The 21,440-nt window shown below is 39.7% G+C and overlaps 1 protein-coding gene across 1 annotated transcript; it reads right to left on the bottom strand.

The window, feature by feature from the left end:
- Positions 1-4,262: 4,262 nt before the first annotated feature.
- On the bottom strand, positions 4,263-20,337 carry LOC112693015 (protein yellow-like). The gene is made up of 2 exons (XM_025567883.1): positions 19,828-20,337; positions 4,263-6,062 (listed from the first exon to the last, which is right to left on the bottom strand). Exons 1-2 carry the CDS (start codon positions 20,317-20,319, stop codon positions 5,412-5,414), a joined length of 1,143 nt encoding a protein of 380 aa, XP_025423668.1. The 5' UTR covers positions 20,320-20,337; the 3' UTR covers positions 4,263-5,411.
- Positions 20,338-21,440: the final 1,103 nt, after the last annotated feature.

Here is a 21,440-nt window from a genome sequence, read left to right as displayed (position 1 = left end):
TTGCGAACGGCGCACTGCTTTGCGTACCGATAGGGTGCAATTAAAATCGACTGACCCGAAAAAACGGAAACCAAATAAAACACGCCGTCGAGTCAATGTGCACGTGCGCGTCGAGCGGCGGGCCTGCGTGATTCGAATAAAACGTGTCCACCGGTGGCAATTACGATAATTGTCGGGCGACGCGGTCCGTTTCCTGGGCCGTGGGGGGGGGGGACGGCCGAGGGAACAAAACGAACGCGGACGGATAAACAACGAATGGTAAACGGACGAATGAATGATTGTTGACGAGGGCGGAACTCTTTTCGCCCAAAAATGACCTTCCTCTTTTTGCCCACGTCCTCTTTTAGACCAAAAATGAAAAAACAGTCTCCTCTCTTCGCCCAAAAATAATTGTATTCTTTTCGCCCATGGTTTCACGTTTTACATTTTGGAAACCACTTTCTCAAAATTAATAATTTTTAAAAAATCATATTTGATATTCGATAAAATCACGTTTTTTATTGTTATTAATATAGTCAGTCGAGAAAAGTGTATAAAGGTGCCGACTCTTCTATCGAAATATATAGTTTAAAACACTTTAACAAACGTTATAATTACTAAAAAATCATAATTAATATGAATATTTGTTTTTACAAAACACACTATTTATTTAAGTAGTAACCTGATCAAATTACTTATTAGTTATATTACGTCGATAACACTATTTTAAATACTTATTTTTAACACTTATTAAATTGTTATTAATTATTATTAATAATTATATATTTTTCTATTTTTTTATTTGATTATTATATGATTTTTTTAAAAATTATTAATTTTGAGACAGTGGTTTCCAAGATGTAAAACGTGAAACCATGGGCGAAAAGAGGAAACTGTTTTTTTTCATTTTTGGTCGAAAAGAGGAAGGTCATTTTTGGGCGAAAGGAGTACCGGCCGTTGACGAACGCGTGCGAATCCAATAGAGCGCTTTCGTCAATCGTTGTTGTTGTCGTTGTTCATTTATATGGGTCGTATGGAATTTCTGAACGCACACGATACGTGTGTGGTCCAAGGCGATCTGCACGGCTCCTCGCCGTTGCCTTCCCGTTGAAAACTGTTACGGTCGTAACTTACGGATTCGTACACACGCGCAGCTTGCCCGAGGAGCTTCGGTCGTATAAAACGGTATATGGGGCACGTGTGCGCCGCCCGACGAGCTGCGCAACGACTTCGGCGACTTTGCCACCGCCGCCGACGCGAACCGCACGACTCTTCGCGCGCGACCCACGCCCGCCCCCATTGCGCCGATCGGGGGTTGCGTCGAAACGGGGGAGGGGGAGGGGGAGAAAAAAAAAACCGCGATTGCAAAACGACGCGAGCTCGCGCACCGAGAAACGGGCGAGACGACCAAAAAGCGAACGTGGTGCACCGCATCGGTGTGTAACAGCCGTAGCCGTGGTACACGTGCGTCGGGTTCGGCAATGAACTGTCGTCGTGCCGCTCCTCCCGTTTTCCGACCTTACGCGCGCGGCTCCGCAACCCATTTCGTCCACGGGCAAATCAATAATTAATTTGTTTTTCGTTTACTTATAAACGCGCGCGCCCGACCGGTACCGGTACCGCGTGCTCCGCGGACGTATTCAACGCTCCGCGGTCCGGTATTTGCCGACGGCGGCACAACAAAACGTACGCCGCCCGTGTGCGCCGCGCGTACCGAACGCCTCGGGGGCGCGGTGACGTTATGCGGTACGTTCGTTTTTCGCGTACCAACAACGTTCTGTTTCGCGGTACGATCGAAACGCACTCCGCGCCCGTACGCGATCCGCGCTCCAACCGACGCGACCCGTTGCGAGATCTCGGCAAAACGCAGCACAACGCGGCACGACTGCGTACAAAGTCGGGGGTGGTAAAACAATCGACGAAACGCTCAACGGTTGCGCGCGTGCACACGTACTGGTGGTGGACGATTCGAACCGATCTCCGCCCGTCCAATCTTTCAAAACAACGGTCTAAACGCTCCCTTTCTTATAATGTCCCGATCACCATGATCATGTTTAACTGTTTACGCTCAACGCAACATGTCCACATATTCTTGTATTCTTGTATTCTTCTTGTATTCCACCCTACGCTGGTTGGTTTTGTTGTCGGACACGCCCTCTCCGCTCTTCCCCGTTTTCAGCTTGACAGTCCGGCATCAATGCCGACAAATGCAGTTCTCGGACGTCCTTGGTCTCTTTTACCTTCGAAATTTACCTTCTATTTTTCTATAAACGATTTCCTTTTAGTGCCTCGATATATGACCAATTATGTTCCATCGTCTGAGTTCATTCTCCGCGTTCATTTATTCCACTTATTGTGCTTCCGTTGGTTCTACCCAACTCACTTGCAACATTATTCTCCGGCACCACAACTCGGAGCTTTCATTGTGCCTTATTCAGTATATAGGTTTAGGCAGTCGTATAGCACCACATTCCATACATATAATTTTATGAAGCGTTTCCTCACCCAAATACTCATACCCATACTGTTGAAGCATACGTTATTTTTCTTGTTCAAGAAAACTTAATTTACCTGTGCAATTCTACATCTTATTTCCATGATGCCACCGACTTGGTTAATTGAGCTGCTTAATTATTTAAAATATTCCACTTTTTCAAGCAGCCGATCTCCTGCTTGGATATTAATCCTACAGATTCGGTCTAATTTTTAGCGATTTAAATCCTTCATTATTGGTTATTGGATAAATGTTAATATGAAAATCAATGAAGTTGTTTTGAATATTTAATAAATGTACTTTTTTAGGAAAAAAATATTATTTTAATTTTAAAATATTATAATTATAAAATTATATTATGTTATATTCACTTACTTAAATACTATGTTTTTAATTTATTATTAAGTAGATAAAAATGAATGAGAGGGTTGGCACTGGTCAGTTCCAATTGTGACTTAATGTCTCGATTAAATATAAATACAGTATTACCTCGTTAAGACGCTCTCAACGGTGTTGGTGAGTTGCGGCACAATCTCTAAATTAAGTACGAGTTGCGGACAGTATTTATAAAACAGACGTACGAGGTGCGTCCACATTTTATTTATCACTTCATATCAGCTTATCAGCGTTACTCAGAAGACATCACAAGGAGGTTGGCTGATTCGTCACCCAAAAATTTTTTTTTTTTTTACTTTTTATTAATATTTATGTAAAATGGCGAAATGTATAGTAATTTATGGTAAAATTAATTTTTTTAGATTATTGATTGAGCAAAAGCTTAAAACTTAACGATCAAACGAAATGAAACCGTTATATTTCTTTTTGTGCTAACTTTGTCATCTGTTGTTTTATAAATGCTTCTTTTTCACATATTTTCTTCGTTTTTATTCCATTGCTTCTACATTTGATATACGTTTTTGATTGCATTTCTACTAACACATCAATAAAATTATAGATATTAGGATGACTAAAGTAGAACGATGAATTTGGGGGACACATGGCGTCCGGGGATATATAGTTTTCGAAAAACATAGTCGGTAAATTGTACAACCCGATCATCTTTAGCAAGCCGTATTGCTAAAAATTCATCCTTGAAACAATCAATGACGTTGTCAGAACCCAAAAATGGCAAATTAAAAAAAAAATTTGAAATAATAACTTTTATCTGTATTTGTGTTATACATTTTCGTGAGTCCAAAACTTTGAATTTTCCTCCACCAACTTTGCCCTAAGTGAAATCGACATCCTCTTATTTTTGCATTAGGGAAGACTTCTGCCACAGCACTGTGGATAGCTTGTTCAAAATTTAAAAACAACTTCAGTAGGAGAGCACGTTAAACCAATGGACATGGAATGGCGAATTAACCCCGGGCCGTAATTAGTGATAAAACATGACCGGGCAACAATTCACCAGTTTCCAACACGTTAATGACATTTCGGGCCGCAACTCACCTATAGCCGCTCTCGAAGGGGAAGTCGTAAAACCGCGTATGATAACCCAGGTGGTATCCAGCATAATACGCTCTTTGCGCGTGCTATGTGGGATCCCGTTTGATACATTTTTAAAGCATTTTAAACGGGATACTAGACAAAATAAATTAGATATAATAATTAATGGTATTACATTTTATTTATTACATATAATGAACATAAAAATGAATATATAAATATAAAATGATACATATTTAGAATTTACAAGGTTGTTATATTGTATTATATACATTAAATATACAAATTAAGTTAAGTTATAATATTTATACTATGTATTATTTTTTGAAAAATAGAGGTAATGGTTTTGTATTAGGTATACTATGTATGTGGTAATAGTTTGTTATTACAATGAGTTTGTTCTATAATAATTTAATAATAACGCTTCCATCCAACCCAAGTATAAAAGCATATTTTCGAAGTTATCAATCGAAATAAGTGCCTGTCTCAATGAAGATATTGATTGTTTATTATCGATGTATTAATAGGGTATTTTTCAATGTATAAAAGGTCTGAGTGTCCAGAAAATAGAGCGGATTATGCGGGGTTGCGTATTAAGCGGGAGCCTTTTAAGCGTGTTTTTTCAATGCTAAAAGACCTACATGTACTAGGCATCGGAAAAAATGCACGTATTAAGAGGGAGCATCTTAATGGGGTTTTATTGTAATAAAAAATAACGTTTTCATGTTTCGTTGCATTTTAAACATTTTCATGCCTCCCCTGAAATTCAATCACACGCCTCTAAGGGAGCGCGTCCCTCTAATTTAAACCGCTGTTTTAAGAGATCTAATCATTTTTGTAAATATCGATTCAAATCGTTGATACGACATTGTATGGGAATCGAATCATCGTTGATCCAATTTCTGATATTTTCATAATGCTGACACTACCATTTGCTTTTATCACGAACTATTCATTCTGATTAAAATCGATTCGCTTACAAGAATCACTAAAAATTACTACACATTTCATATTTTCATATAATCTAGATCACTAGCAAATCAGTAAGAAGTGTCATGTATTGATTTAAAAATAAAAACAGCATTTAAAGTGGATTGGTCTTTTTTTTTTTTTTTTTTTGATCGATCTAATCATTCAGATTTAAACAGATTCAAAAGATCGATTAACTTCAAGAATCGCCCATCACTAGTACGTTTTAACTATACATTTCGAATTCGACTGCACAACACGGAGTCCCGATTCGAATTCACCGTACGAACGGCTTTTTGGAAAATCCCGCTCCCGTCGTCAGTCTTCAGAAATAGCGCATTTATTATAAATATACGTGTATGTTTATAATTGTTACATAGCATAACGTTGTTCCGATAAATGTCAACGCGCGGTAAAGCGTGAAACGTTCGACGAAGGGTGCGTACAGCCAGAGGAAAACCGTAACGCGACGCGCGGTTCCAATTTGCGCGCGGCCAACAGCGGTTCATGTGTCGTTGGTTCACCGACGTTGTTCGACGAGGGGCTGCAAGCGGACGTCGGCGCCCAGGCAACCGACCGTGCCGGAAACGTAATCTGGAAAGTTGCTCTCCAGCAGCCACGGCACGCCGCCCCGGTGGCCTGGCGCCACTTGCGTGGCCAGCCGGCCGCGGCCGTCGGATTTCCGGACCAGCGCGAACCGGTCGGGGCCGAAGCCGCCGCGGTCCGTGTCCCACGCGTACACGTCGCCCCGGCCGCCGTACCGGAAGTACAACGTGGTCCGGCCGTCCGTGCCCAGCAGCACCACGTTGTCGGGCTTGCGGCCCACTACGGTCACGTTGCCGCGCTGACGTTCCCGCCGCAAGTGGCGCGTGTCGATCGCGTACATCCGGTCGCTGGTCAGGTACGTCAGGTACAGCACGTTCTTGCCCGTCGACGGTCGCGCCAGCGCCACGTACATCGCGTCCCCGGGCCCTGTGCGGTCGCGGGCCACGGCCTCGGGCAGCACCGCCCGGTAACCGCAGTCGGCCGCCACGTCCCACACGATCACCGCCCGGGTGGCCGCGTCCGACACGTACACGAAAGCTCGCCCGTCGTCCCCGTAGTCGGCCGCGATGTAACCGAGCCGGCTGGCCGGGCACGCCAGACCCGACAGGTCGATCCGTTTCACCACCTGCGGATGGAAAAAAAAAAAAAAAAAAAAACGCAAACGCGTATGAAACGTCATTTTCCGCGGAACCATTTCGGACGGTCGGCGAGGGACGGGTGCATGCAGTGCCGGTGGACTTAAAACCTAGTGATTGTTTCGCGTCGTATTCAAGACGCGTTCAACTATTTCGGTTTTCTCACGCCGATAAGTTATTAACAACACTACGATCCGGGAGCGCGATACAAATGTTAGGTCTGTTGGCCATGGAGATCCTTACGGTTCGCGGACGAGCCGATTGCCACGTGTTACGCTGTACGCGACAGTAACGTTTTCAACGATCGCTCCGTGTTGGACAAGAGATAAACATCAAAGTACACGTGAACCAAATAAAATCACACGGTCGGATTTTACGACTTCTAACGATTCGTCATGCGCAGATGTTCCCCGAGGCTCGGTAAATCCGTCCGCACACAATAGCGACTTCCTCCCCGGTCCACCTCCCCGCGCGCCCGTGAGCACACCGCTGAATAGCGCGAATAACTTTAAGACGCGCACCGATCCTGATTTCACGAAACGTTATGTAACTGTTATTGTTTCCGTTATTATCATTTCCCTCGCGACGCGGTTTTACACACAAGCACGCACATATGTGTACTGTTTGTTCAGATCATCCGGCTTTCGATACGTTTTACAACGGTACAACCACTATACACAGTTCTATTCACGAGCACGGAGAGCTCTTGGCGCTTCGTCCTCTAGCCCACACCCCACCCGCCGCGCCCGCCCGTCAATTTCTAGTAGTATCGAAACTTTCACGTAAATTTCTTTTCGTTCGGTTTCCACCGCCGACAACATAATATCCGTTCGAGTGCAATCAATACGCGCGCACGTACACCTTACACTCATGCCCCGCCGCAGATTATTGTCTCTCATTTTTCCCGAGCGGTGCACCGATTCCGCAACTCACGATCCAATATTATGACCCCGGGTTACGAGTGCTCTCTTTTTTTTTTTTTTCCGTTGATTGCTTCGCCGCGCGGTTAGCAAGTAGCACGCGCTCACCACCGGGCCGACTCCGCGTCCTATTCAATACGCTACGTCCGGAACAAACATTTTTTACACGTACACGTCGTGTGCGTACAGGCGCGACTTAATATTTTCGGGGGTGCCTTCTGCGCAACCCCCCCCGTTGCGCCGATTGTCGTAAATATACCGTATGCGCACGGCCACGCACATGCACGGGAACGGGATGATGTATCTATGACGTGATCGAAGTTTTGATTAGTCGACGACGATCGCTCAGCGTAATCTGCCGCGAAACGGTGACGACGATTTTTCAAAATTAGGTTTTCGAAACGGAATATCGACCGCACCGCTACGGTTACGGTTCGGTGTAAGCGGACCCGCGGTCGACGGACTACGTACCTACATACGCCACGAATGAGACGCCCACGTGCGTTGTTAATGCGGTGCAACCGACCGACCGGAGAGTGAACACGAAACGACTGCCGTGCGCCACGCAGCCCACGGCGTATTCCGATTGTGCATCGTATTATAACGATCCCTCGTAAATACGGTATGTATCAGCGTACGCGTCGGTAACGAAAAAATGTTGAAAATCGCTTTCACCTGTACGCGCGCACAACGGAACTCAATTTTAATCGATCGGTACAACTTCGGTAAACCATCGGCTTCATCTTGGCAACGTTTCGGCGTGTCGAACCGGCCGCCTTATATATTATACATTACGCTAGTCGCGTCTGTGGCGATCCGTCGGTGCGCTTTTCTCGCGGACATTGCCGCGCGTTGACATAATTTTATCAAGACGATACAACGTGGTGTCGATCGAAGGGCGCGCGCGTTTCGTTCGCGCGGAGTGGGAGAAATGCGCGCGTGGACAAAGAGAGGCAGGAAACGCTGGCACGCTAAGGTATGCGCGTGCGGAGAGAGAAATATACCGTTTCGTAACTTCGGTACGCGCGTCATGAGAAACAAAAGGATTCTTTTTTCCGGTAGGCTGTGGAAAAGAAAAAAAAAAAAACGAAACCAATTAAAAATTTGAAATTTCGTTTACGTCAAGGGTCTTGTGAATAACTATTATTCAACGCGTACCACCCGTCTACAGCATGCGTAACAACAATAACGAACAATCCACCGCAACTGGTCTAATTTCTCAACGTCCCGAACATATTACATATTGGTTTACTTCTCAGGCATTTTTTGAAACTAATTGGGTCTTTGCCGTTACACGAAAATCTTAAACTCCGCCGGGAAACGTTACAGCATCGGTTTGTGGACAACAGTCGTTATTATTGTTAAACGTGTTCGGAAAGTTAACGTATCCATAGCGAGAACGCGCGTAATTATATTTTAAACACACTTCGCGACCGTAGCACGCGGACGGGGACGGGGTGTACGACGACTCATCACGTACCATGTTAAGATCCGCGAACGTGAATGTGCGTTCGCGATTTACGAATGATTCGATACAGTTAGAACCGATTGAGTTGATTTAACGTTGAAGAATGAATTGGTAGTAACGTTGATTATTTTACAGAACCAAAAATCCAAGAAGATTTAACAACCTTGGAGGCCTCTGTTAAATACACCACCGAGCCTACATTTATAAGTTTATAAAATGTATACATTTAAAATAAATCGTTAGAAAATTTGATAGAAGATATATCTTGTGTACACGCAAACAATCTAAATCAGTAGGTATTATTATCAGTAAGACAAGGATTTCAATTGAATTAAAATTATATTTAAATGATTCGAAGTGAATCATTGAGTCGATTCAATTAACTATATCGAATTAGGAGAATCGATTTGAAAAACTGAATTATATTTCCAATCCCTAATTTGAACGTGGTCATTTGGACGTTAAAAAACAAATATAGTATTACACAATGACGTATATATTACTTCTGTACAGGGGGGGGATCATTTGCAAACAAATCATTATTTTTGTTTTATCATCATTTTTTTTTTTACATTTCTAACGCCCTCGCATTAAAAAGATTATAACATTTAAAAAAAGGCCTAGGTGGGGAGGGTCTAACCCCCACATCACCTCCTTGTATATGCTATTGGTATTACATCGAATCGTATACTACGAATATATCGTATAATGTCGCATCGTTCACCGTTTATCGCATTTGTCAAAACCCTTCATTTGACAGAATACTTTATCATATTTGTTTTATGTATAGTTAACATTAATTTCAGTATTTTATTATTGGATATTTTTATTTTTTTGACGTCCTAAAATGCCCCTAAGTCCAAATTACCAAGTACAAATGTCACTACACCTAAATATTTATATTCGTATTTCGTATTGTTATACACCAGAGGCGGCCAAACTTTTTTCGGCCACGATCTACTAAAAATATACTTCACCTTTGAAGATCGACTTTCTTGGAAAAATATTTTTATTATTAAATAATTATAATTATTAAGAAACATACCTGCTTAAAGTGTATATAAACATATATAAAGTATTATAAACTAATTACTAATTACTAAAAATAATACAATAATTTCTAAAATCTAAATACTTAAATCTAATTGACATATTAATATTTATTTTGATGATCTGGGCATTGTTGAAGTGCCCGTGGCCTAAAAATAAAATTCTAACATGATCGACTTTGAAATCATCCGCGATCGACCATTTGGCCACCTCTATTATACACATCCGACGATTGATATTCTCACACATTGACATCGACTTCAGGAACGCTTTCATTAAATTTAGCGATTAGCGATGTGTGTAAAAGAACTGCGATTGAAAATTGCATTAGAAGTACTTCGAGTGTTTGCACTTTTTTCGGGGTTCAGCTCGGCAAACTGAAGTTTGAACAAATTTATACAAGCACAAACTATACTATCGAACAATTTTAATGTGATTAATTTGTGCAATTCGATAGGTTATAAAACTTAACAGTATAAAAGATTTAAAGAAATGATTATTCCAATTGTTAGAAGACTTAGAAAAATCGATGAATAAAAATCATCAACTACGGCTCATTAACTCTTACGATTTATTTGAATGGTAAATTTTTTGTTTCTTTAAAAATATTTGAAAAAGAATGATCACTCATACTTCTTCTTTGTAACCAATTACAAAGTATACTCGTTAATTCTGATTAATCGGAGGCAATTGAACGTATTGAAAATTTAATATGCGTTTTAAACGAAATTCGCATAAATTCACATAAAGAATCCAACATAATTTTTGAAAAAAGATTTGAAAATACTTAACGATCTAGAATGTGACATCAATATAGGTAGTTGAATTAAATAACAAATTTATAGAAATCAAATTCTTCTTCTTCTCAGGGGTATTATTTAATGTCTTATTCATAACATTTTTGAAACACAAAAAAACTACCTCCTCAACAGAACAATTCATAAATCATACGGAAATAATGTCTTCCTTAGAAACCCTTATTCTAAATCGCATTTTAAAGTGTTTCAAAGGAACGCCGGAAGAATGCTTAACTTTTTATAGTTCTGTTTTGTCGGACACTAGTGCGTTAAAAAATAATTTTTACTTTGGAAAACCACTTGGTCAAAACTAGATATAAATATAAAACCATCAAATACATTACAGCTGCATTCTTGATGTAATGGTATATTTTATCCGAACACGAAAAAGAAAAATGCTAGACATTTGGATTGCCCTTCCAGTGTCAACTGTGACAGCAGAACGAACTTTTTCAAGTCTACGCCACAAACATTAAAACATACTTGAGGTCAACAACAAGTGAAACCCGGCTACTCGATTTAGCTCTCCTTTCGATTCATTACAACATACCATTTGATCCAGTTGTAATTGTAACAAACTTTGCATCGTTATGAAAAATAATGAACTTTATTTTATAACTAGTTTTTTTTTTTTTTTTTTTTTTTCATACACTTTTGTAAAACGTTAATTTTTATAATGTTAATTTGAAAATGTGAAAACAAGTAAACAGTTTTCTTGAAAACAATTTTAATGCAATAAATATTAACACTTATTTGTTATTATAACGTTGTTCCGAATTCGTAATTCAATCTAAAAATGATAACCGTATTATAGCGACGCAGCTGACCACCGTCGTTTTCCGAAACCGGCGCCCCACAGCAGTCAGCGTTTCCAGATCAACACGTGATTCGCGTGACAATCGGAACCGTTAAGCGGGCGTGTTGCACGACACGATTCAAAACCGTTTGAACCGTACGGATTCGAATTCAATCCGAAACGTACGTGAAAGGTTCGGTCGAGAGGAAATTGAAAAGCTGAAAAACCGTTCCACGAGCTTAGCAGACGACGGATAGAACGTGCTGACCCCGACGACGATCGACAACGATGCCGCGCAACGATGGCGGTCGATATCGTTACGTTGATCAAACCGCCATAACGGTGCGTTAGCTGTCCAGCCGTGTTTCTCGTGTATATTTACAGTATGAAAACGTACATCGCGTTCATCTAGGCCGTCGGAACGTTACGTTGAATAATAATTGTATAATACAGCGGAATGCGCTTGTTGCGATGCCGTACACAACGATATTCCGGATGGAACACGATTCCCGGCCGTGGTCGGTTTTATAACTCACGCGGGCGTAATGTTTTCGGCGTCCGGATACAACGGATTGCGGTAACAACCTTCCGTTTCGTTGGGCCCCTCGAAGTCCGGTGATCGACAACAATCGGCAACGTGAAACAATATCGTACGGATACGTCGACGATAACGGTCGCCGAATCGCGGTACGCTATTGTCTACCGTCCTCGGGTTTGATGTCCGCGTAGAGGCGTTTATGCGCACATAATTGCGCTTGGACACTTCATTATTGTTGTTTTTTTTCCCGTCGTCGTTTACCAGTCACCGTTTTCGAATCCCTCCCCATCCCCGTGCATCGGACGAGCGCGCTCACTGCACCGCCGTGTCTTGCAATACGAATACGATGTCTTGCAATACTTACGACGTTGCGTAAGTCGGAATAGTGCAGCCGTACTAAGGATGTTTAGGGCACGAGGCGGATCAGTCCGGGCGCCCCTCAATCGTTACAATAATGTACGAGCATAGAAAACGAAAAACCACTCCGAGTTTGCAAAATGTGTTGGTGAGCGTAGTTTTCCGAACCTCGACCGATCAAGGTCGTTCAAATGCGTCGATACAGTTAATCATATTTTTAATAACTTCTCAACAATGTTTTACCAGTTTAATTTATTCCTAGATCATTTTTGAACAGCCATAGAAAATTAGAACTAGGATTCTGTCGCGTCGATACTTGCGATAACGAATCTCTATGTGAATCCGGATAAAATTATGTCATTTTTCGCATTCCGGCAATAACTATAATAAATCACAGTTGTAACTATATAGAAAAAATTAATTTTATTTAATTCAATTCGATTAAATATTTTATAAAGAAAATTAATTTATGGGAGTCCCATTTAAATTTTCTTATACGGGGACCTGGGGAAAACGGTCCCGTTACCCCCTACCTTCTTGCGACGGCTTTTAGTGCACCGACCGGATATTAAGACCGACTGGTTCCTTTTACCGTGTCGGTACATCATATCTGAATGCGGGTGAATTCGAATTCAGTATACCCTGTTCGTAGTTGGTGAATTAGACTATTTTCTTGTTCTTTATAATTTCGGCGTACCCTATACGTCAGACCTAATAAACAGTTCAATATTACACACATAGAAATATTAATCACAAGGTTAATAAACGGCGCAAAAAATTTTCAGATAAACGTGAACCAAAAATGATGTCAAAATATTCGTCCGTTCTCCGACTCGTAACGGAATTTTTCTAAACACAATCACAGCAACAACTCATACCATGCAGAAAGTCTTGAACAGCATTGTACAGACGTTAGCAATGACCAATATTCAATGAGTTACAGAAAAAAAAAAAAATTATCAATTTTTTACATTTCAAAATCAAATATAATATAATATTTGCTTAAATAATTATAATACATTATTCGATTTTGAAATATATAATATTAATATTAATATTATATATCACTCGATACATTATATTTATGGTAAACGATAATACGTACAAACAAACGAGTAACGTACATTACTGCAGTAGAATAATTCCGCGTGAGCTGTTTGACTCGGGTCACGCTCGGAGATTTTTTTAATTGGTGTTCCGAGTTTAAAAAAAAAAAAAACTACTTGATCATGTTGGACATTAATATGCTTTCAAATCGAGTGCTCTATGACACCGTGGCGTATCCAACAGATAAATCAGTGCCAGTTGAAGTGGATCACATACACGCGCGCGCACCAACGAGTTCATTTATGCCGATGTGCGCTCGAGGTCTTGCCACAATGAAATTGCCAACGCGCATTTACATACCGCTACTTTGTTATTTTGTTATTCGTTCGCCGATCGTTGTATTGTTACGCCAACTTTGACCGCGCATTAATTTCGATGGACAAAACTCTTAACTTTGATTGTCCGCTTCCTACACCAATGTTTGGATTATTAGCGATACGTAACGATTTTACATCGACGTACGCGGCGCTGCACAAGATCGTACACAATTTTTTTTTTTTTTCTCGAGCAACAAGACCGTGTTCGCAGCGGACAATTTTTTTCTCTGGTACAACGTTCGTTTAACATTAAAATCATCGTCTGTGAACTGCTATTCTCCTCTTCGGTCGTATTCTCATTTTTTACGTTTGTGTTGTATCTTAAATATTTTATTACACGCGTGCGTCCTAATAGTTTCCAGTTTTCAAACATTTCAACTTTGTTCGAATAAAAAGTTAATGATATTAAGTTAACAATATTTATCCCAACCGCACAACTTACTACACACTATTACCACGAGTAATAGAAAATTATTCGGCCACAAATTCACGGATACTGGAACTTTATGTGTCTAGCCTTACCTAGTTGAAGACACTTAAAGTTAACCGATTGCATAGCTTGGTGTTAAATTATATTTAGACGAAAATGTGGGAAAATTAATGTCTAGTATAAATATAAACGCGTTCACGACCGAAAAACGTGCGTTTCGATCTAAAAAACGTTTTGACCTTACGGGTGAAGTATAATAAAATATCTCTATCGGACAACGCCTACAGTGCTGCAGGGTAAAGAACGGGGGATTTATTTTATTCATAGACAATAAAGCGATATTTTGTAAATAGTTTACATATGATATTCTAGTTGTTGAAACGATGTTAAAAACCGAATTAAAGCTACTTGTATGTATTGAAACTAAATAAAAGCCCGCCAAATTTAAAACCATTAAAATCAATGGGGTTTAACATTTTTTTCTTTCTACAACAATGTTGTAGATTCTTAAAAATCTCAATCTATCTCTCACTCATCATAAATTGAACTGCTTGATGACATTTTTTTTGTAAATAAACATTGCGAATGAATTACACAAAACACGTAATGAATACTAATTTTTTTTTATTATTATTATTATTATTATTATTAATGATTAATGTATTTATTTACTTCGTGATTATTGCTTTTGCCATCCAGGTTGGGAAATACTGATTTAGATGATACAAGAATGTTACTTTTTTTAGAAATATTTCTTTTTACAGTGTTATAAGTTAATATTTAAATATTTCATAGCAAACGGGTACCACCATTCTGTGATATAAAACTAATGAAATTAATGAAAATATTTTATTTTTATTTTTATTTTCTTATATTAATATCAAAAATAATTTACCAGACCTCACTGAAAATGAAATCGTGTGGAGAATAATACTTACAATACTTTAACAAGAACAAAGAATTTAAAAAATTCTTAAAATATTATTAATTCTATTACTAACTAGATCAGGCCCGTTGGGATACACACACCAAATATTTGCATAAGATATATTTTTCATGAAAATTTGAATTATGTATTCAGATCACAACTGAATATTCCTATATTTTTTTATTGATTTATTTTTTTTTCAATTCACTCTTTTCTTATGTGTAAATTTATACTCAAAAGTTTCAACCGGAAAAATAACGAATTACACGTTATGATATACGAAACAGATATTTTTCGATTTTTTTCAGTAGTCCTACTAAACGCAAAAATAAATAGAAATCGATGGAATGTGTTAAATTTTTTATTAAGATTTTATATACCAAAATACGATAAGACCAATTGATTTTTCGAGTTATTTACTAAATGATAAAGGACACCTAGCTATATTTATTTTTGTCCATATTCGATCGAAATCTTTTTCAAATACGACAATTTATAGTTATGTTTAGAAATTTATAGAAACTACTTAGCTAATACAACAAATTAAAAAAAAAAAAAAAAAAAAAAAAAAAAAATAAGCATATTATTATATTAACATACTTAACCTGAAGTAAAATTTCAACACGGTATTTATATAAATAAGAAAAAGTGGAATGGACTACGTAATTAAATCCCAATGAATACTGTGTTGTTGTGATAAAATTTTAGAAATGAATTTAATTATTCGGAAATTTATTAGCTAGAATGCAATTATTGTAATAATAATAATTATTATTATTATTATAGGTACAATTATTTATAATGTGTGTTGGCCAATTTTTAGTTTTGAATTGAATTAAGTAAAAGGAAATTTGGTGGGTAAACCAAGTACATTATTATAGTTTATGGAGTTACAGGGCTACGAATAAATATAGATTAGTTGATTATTTCCATGGGATATCTGTGCATCGCCTTAAGCTTTTTGTTGTGACCACATTATAGGTCATGGCTAGCGGATCAAATAAACCGAGGACGTACGATCTGTTTATGCGTGTAACTATACGCTTAACTATACATACGTGCCTCGACGAAAAAACCAAAACGATTAATAACAGTTACTAAAAGATCTTTAACAATGTGAATTAATATTATTATTTTTTTTTTTCTTTAAAGAAGTCATGATTATTACGGACAACAATGATGTTTTTTCCCTGGATTTTTTTTGTGTTGTGAAATTAAACCAACATTTTCATCAGGCGCATCTCGTTGTATTGGAAATGAAACGCCGAAGATACTGCATTGATTTTTATCAGCAGTTTCTCGCAACGAAAGGAGAAACTGAGAATAAAATATTTAATTTCTTTCGACAAGTCGGTATTATTATTCGTATTTTACACTGATAAAAATGTGATATTTTAATACAAGTTCCGGAGTTGTTGAGTTTGCTCGAAGAATCGATAGTCAAGGACAATGGGATATGATTATTTTTGATATTAAAAATGTTCGTCATTGGACCAACCGACTTCGAATCTCAACGAACAATTTATTCACGCCTTAGAGTAGAGTCGCCGTACATTTATATGGCGAAATCGGGACGAAACAAACACATTATTGAATAATATAATTATTATTGCTTTAATTATTTTTAATATACTGAGAGGACACCATTAATGTCCGGCAATATAATATTTAAAAATATTTATGTAAAATAAAATATATTAGTTATATATTTCTATGTCTAAATTACATATTATGTTTTATTATGTACTGTTAATCGATTACTATTAAAAACGTACTTTGAGATAAAATCATCGAAATTAAAAATTAAACAATTCAACATTTCCTCTAAACATTCAAGCCGGGACATATAAACATCCACAAACATTTTTCGGGACACCAAGATACGAAGTCCAAGACCGGTGATAATCCCGGTTTTCCGGGATGTATGGCAACCCTATTTTAAATGATAAATCAGGTCCCGTGGTTATAACTTATACAACATAGAGACGATTTATTTATTTTTTTATTTTTATACATTTTTTTTTTTTTATATAAAGTTTTTAAATAACATGCATGAATATTATATTAAAGAAAACCAGTAAAATCTGATGCAACAATCTATAGATATATTGTTTTAATTATAACAATTCAATTTTAAGAAAGTTTCAAGTACAAAAAAAAAATATATAAAAGACAACTCACATTATCTAAACAGTTAATTTTTATTTGATCTACGAAAGAGAAAATGTGGTTTTATGTTGTACCATAACATCAGGTAGTATAAGCAGAGAAACTAAAACATACAAAACCAAATCGAATATCGATTAAATGATATTGCAGTTGAAACTATTTGAAACCTAAAAAGCATTTAGATAATTATTTCAGGCGAATTCTGGATCTATTACTTTTCTAGAAGTCCGGTTATATTAGTAAAAACATTAAGAAAAATTTAATATCTGTTGTTACACAGTCCATAAACGAATAGAAAACAAAAAGTTTTGTTTAGAATAAATTATTATTCACGACGAGTATTGTTTACCAGAATCGTTATCTCTAACAGTTATTTTAACCGTAGCTGATAAGATCTAACAGATGGATAAATATTGTTTAATCTACTTGTATAGTAAAATCACGAAGTTATCAAAAATAATTTGATGGACATTAGTTTCCAAATATTTATGTAGAAGTCTACATATGCGGAATTTAAAAATTATTTCATAATATATTTTGCTACTGTGAAGGTCAAAATACCCGGATTTTTTTAACACACATGCACGATTGAATTATTTCAAGACGTTGCAGACAATCTAATGTGTAATTGTGATCGTTAATCATAACAGGAATTGCATAATGTTTATTTGGAATTAATACTTATAGATTTCTATAAGATAATAATTTATATTCTGTTCAATGTAAGCGCATAATATTACATTATTGATCGTGACTTTTAGAGAAAAATACCTTGTATGCGCAAGTGTAATTAACATCAGTTGTTAATTTTTTTTGTTTTTTGTCTAAATCGTATTGGATACGTGTATAAGTCATAACTAACTTCCGTTATTAAATGATTATAATCACAAATATTGATAGGAATGTAGTTTAGTTAACTACGGTTACCTTATAATCTGTCAGTGCCCATCGAATGTATACCGCTTTAGAAATTGGAATATCAACGCAGTTAAACCTTTCAAAGAACAATTCGGCACAAGTCCCTTTATAATCTGTTCCTACTCCCCTACGATTAAGTTATTCCGTTTAATATCATAATTTTATATATATATATATATATATATATATATAGAGAGAGAGAGAGAATGGAAGGAGAGAATTATGAGCTAAATTACAATAACATAAGTTTCGTGGGTCCATCCCTTGTGCGCCAGCCATACGTGTCCTTTAGTAATAATGCAATTTCCAACACTCAGCAGGGGTGGCGACGCGGCAGATATCATGATTGTCGTACGTGGTTAGTCTGAACTTGACGGGAGGTCAATGAACGTGCTCGAGGGTGTTGTGGACAAAGAGAAGGGTTCTGAAAATCATTTTTGGAGCTGTACAGATTATGTACTCTTGAAAGGATGGAAGGGATGTAATTTCGATCAACCGGCTAACTAACAAGATTCAATTGCGATATGCTTCTCATATTTATAAGTTATAAATGGCAATCTTCCATTTTCAATGGGTTTCAAAATATTTCCCACTCAAGTCTCGGGAATTTATCCTAACATCATTAAATTGTAGTATGCGATTCATTTAAAAAACAATACTTGGCAATGAAGCGAAAAATGTCATTTAAATTTCATTTTCGATGATTTTTTTGGAGAATCATTAAAAAAGTACTGCCTGATTACCAAAATTGTGCAACATAAATTTTTTGAAAATTTGATTTACTAATTATTGAGAACATTTTTAAAACTACCGATTTTATCGAAAATACACACAATTGATTTTTAACTTAGCCATTTGTATAACTCTGCTACTTACATTACCCGATCAATTAGTTATACGACCACGAAAATATATCATGTTCGAGCTTTCGAAATTTTCCGTACACTAAAGATAATTCAAAAATCTCTTGACAATGAAATACTGCGAAGAAAAGAAGAAAAAACTCGATAACCTTTTTTCCGACAACAGGCTCACGTGCGTATAACAGTTACAAATACTTATAATGTCGATATAGCCAAGCATAAGGGTAAACTTTTAGTTCATGGCAAGAACTATGTATAAGACCCTCGAGGGTCCTGCACACGAAAAGCCGTCTTAACGAATGGACGACTAAACCCATTGAAACGGGAATAATTCCGAACGAAGGAGTAGCAGATGGATACAATTGTACAAGGGGTAATACAATCCGGAGTACATTAATCCGAACGAAGGTAGGGTGAAAGCCGAAATGCGAAACTATTTCGCGGAAGTAAGGGATGTGGATCCCTAGCAAAACGTTGTTGGAGCGCGGATAAATCCAAAACGGTTGATTTCTGGAAAATTGAAATCCCGCAAGGGAATAAATCAACACCGAGTGTCTGCGTGAGGAACGAATTTGAAAAGTTTTGACCAGCGAAATAATATAATATTAGACGACGCAATCCGAAGCTAAGTAGCGCATAAAAGAGGATCTCGGCGTTTGGTGCGCATTGCAGTAGATACCGTACGGAAAGCAAAATTTTTTAACACCGCTGAAAACCGTCTGCGGTAACCCACCACCCGATATCCAGCGCACCCTAGTATGGGATATACGGCGAGGATAGGACGCGGACACCACGCGGCTCGTTAGGTTCGGGAACAGAGCATATTTTAACATACAAAATACGTGGTGCTAGTTGACCCCAGTGCTAATTGAATGCTACCCAGTGGCGGCGGGTGATCACCGACCAACACATTCTGATAACGACCGGAGTGACAGGAGTCGATTTTCCCTGTATGTTCCTCCGCAGAAAAACACCACCACGTCGGTAGACGATTCCACTGAAGTTCCACCTCTAGCGCAAACTACTTAAAATACGTTCCGTTCGGGACACACCCGGGGACGCCGACGTCCGACACGGATCGCGCGCGCTTCACGTACCTCGTCCGTCTTGACGTCCACGGCGAAGATCCTGGGCCGCGCTCGGCGCACCGGCCGCTCCATGGTGTTGACCAGCCCGGAGTCGAGCAGCCACAGCACGCCAGTCGGGTCCAGGTGCATGTCGACGGCGTTCTGCACGGCGTCCGGGTCGCCCTCGACGTGCGTCGACCAGCGCGGGTACGGCACCAGCGCGGGCCAACACCTGTCCGCGCCGCCGCAGCCCAACCGTACCGCGGACACGGTGAACGGCACGCCGGGCCGGAACCGCGGCGTCAGCACGAACGCCCGGTCGCCCCACACCTGGGCCCGCGTGCCGATCACGTTGCCGGCCACGTGCACGTTCTCGGCAGCGGCGCACGGCCACTCGACGTTCCGGCCGTTGAGGATGTGCACGGCGTCGGCGCCGCTGTCGGCCCGCCTCGCGACACCCGCGTACACGACCACCGCGGCCACGGTCAGCGCGACGGCCGCGGCCGCGGTGAACCCGGACATCGGGCGCAACGGTGCGTTCGAACGGGCTTAGACGGCGGCGACCGAGCCGTCCGCGAACGCGGCGCTGCACGGCTACGGGAACCGCACCGTACGACCACGGGGCTATGCGGTCGCGTCCGGTCGTGTCGGCACCGCTTCGCGTTATGCCGAAACTTCGCAACGGCTCTCCGTCGACACTCAAACGACAGATAAACGTATGTAAACATTGCTACGCCGTTATCGCTACATACGTGTCGACGTATGTGTTTTTTCTTTCTCGTACGTCTCGCGAAGTTTCGTGTTTTTGTTGGTTTTTCCCTCCGCGCGCGCGTTTTGTTTTGGTTTCTCCGTTGTTTTCTCTCGTCGCGCCCGACCGCTGTTTGTAAATATTTCGTCGGCCGCCAGTGACATTGACTACACCGTCGGTCGCGCGCGCACACCTCTCGTCGACCGAAGGCCAAGGTCTCGACGTGTGTAAGCGGATTTTTCCGTTCGGACCTCCTAAGCGTTATCGTTATTGTTCCTTTTTCTCCGGCCACCGGCTGATCGGCACCGTTCCACCGATCTTCGCGCTTCTCTGCTTTCCGCTTTCGATCGTAGTATGTTTCACGCCCTAGATCCGTAGCCACTTCACTTATGGGTTCGAGTGGGGTGGCCTTCCTCCCCCGTTCTTCACTTCTATCGATCCTTCTGTTGTTCTAGATTATAACGCGGCAGTGTACGTCCAATAAGCTTAACTCTCCGTTTAATCTTCAGAGCTTTGAGAAGTCTCTTACTCCACGAAAAACTTCCTCATCTGTTATACGATCTACCCATCTTATTTTAAGAATCATCCTACATCACCACGCTTTAAAGCATTTTATTTTTCTCATCTTTAACTTATCGTCCACGTTTCACTTGCTACAGTCGTTTCACCGGTACCGATAACGCGTGTTTGTCGGGACGCAAAGGACGCAGAGGCGCTCTGAGAGTTCGGTCGAGACCGCTAAACGTCCTAGCCGTTCCGGTACACCGTCCTTTGTCTACGTGTAGGCCTTAAGGATTTTCAGTTATACACCCCCGAAGTGTTGCGTTCTCGTTTACATCTCGTTGGCTGACGAAAAACCGAAACGGTGCCGTATCGTGTCCCGCGGTCGACCCCG

Source organism: Sipha flava, unplaced genomic scaffold (assembly GCF_003268045.1).
Source record: "Sipha flava isolate LNK unplaced genomic scaffold, YSA_version1 80_pilon_pilon, whole genome shotgun sequence".
In the NCBI taxonomy this organism is placed as follows: domain Eukaryota; kingdom Metazoa; phylum Arthropoda; class Insecta; order Hemiptera; family Aphididae; genus Sipha; species Sipha flava.
Note: the sequence above shows the minus strand (reverse complement) of the source record. Positions and strands in the feature narration are given on the sequence as shown.

What these genes read in the sequence shown, in the direction of transcription:
- LOC112693015 (XM_025567883.1), bottom strand. Translation starts at nt 20,319, where the DNA reads ATGTCCGGGTTCACCGCGGCCGCGGCCGTCGCGCTGACCGTGGCCGCG. An exon ending in TGGACGTCAAGACGGACGAG is followed by an intron (nt 6,063 to 19,827) that starts GTACGTGAAGCG and finishes TTCCATCCGCAG; the next exon opens with GTGGTGAAACGGATCGACCT.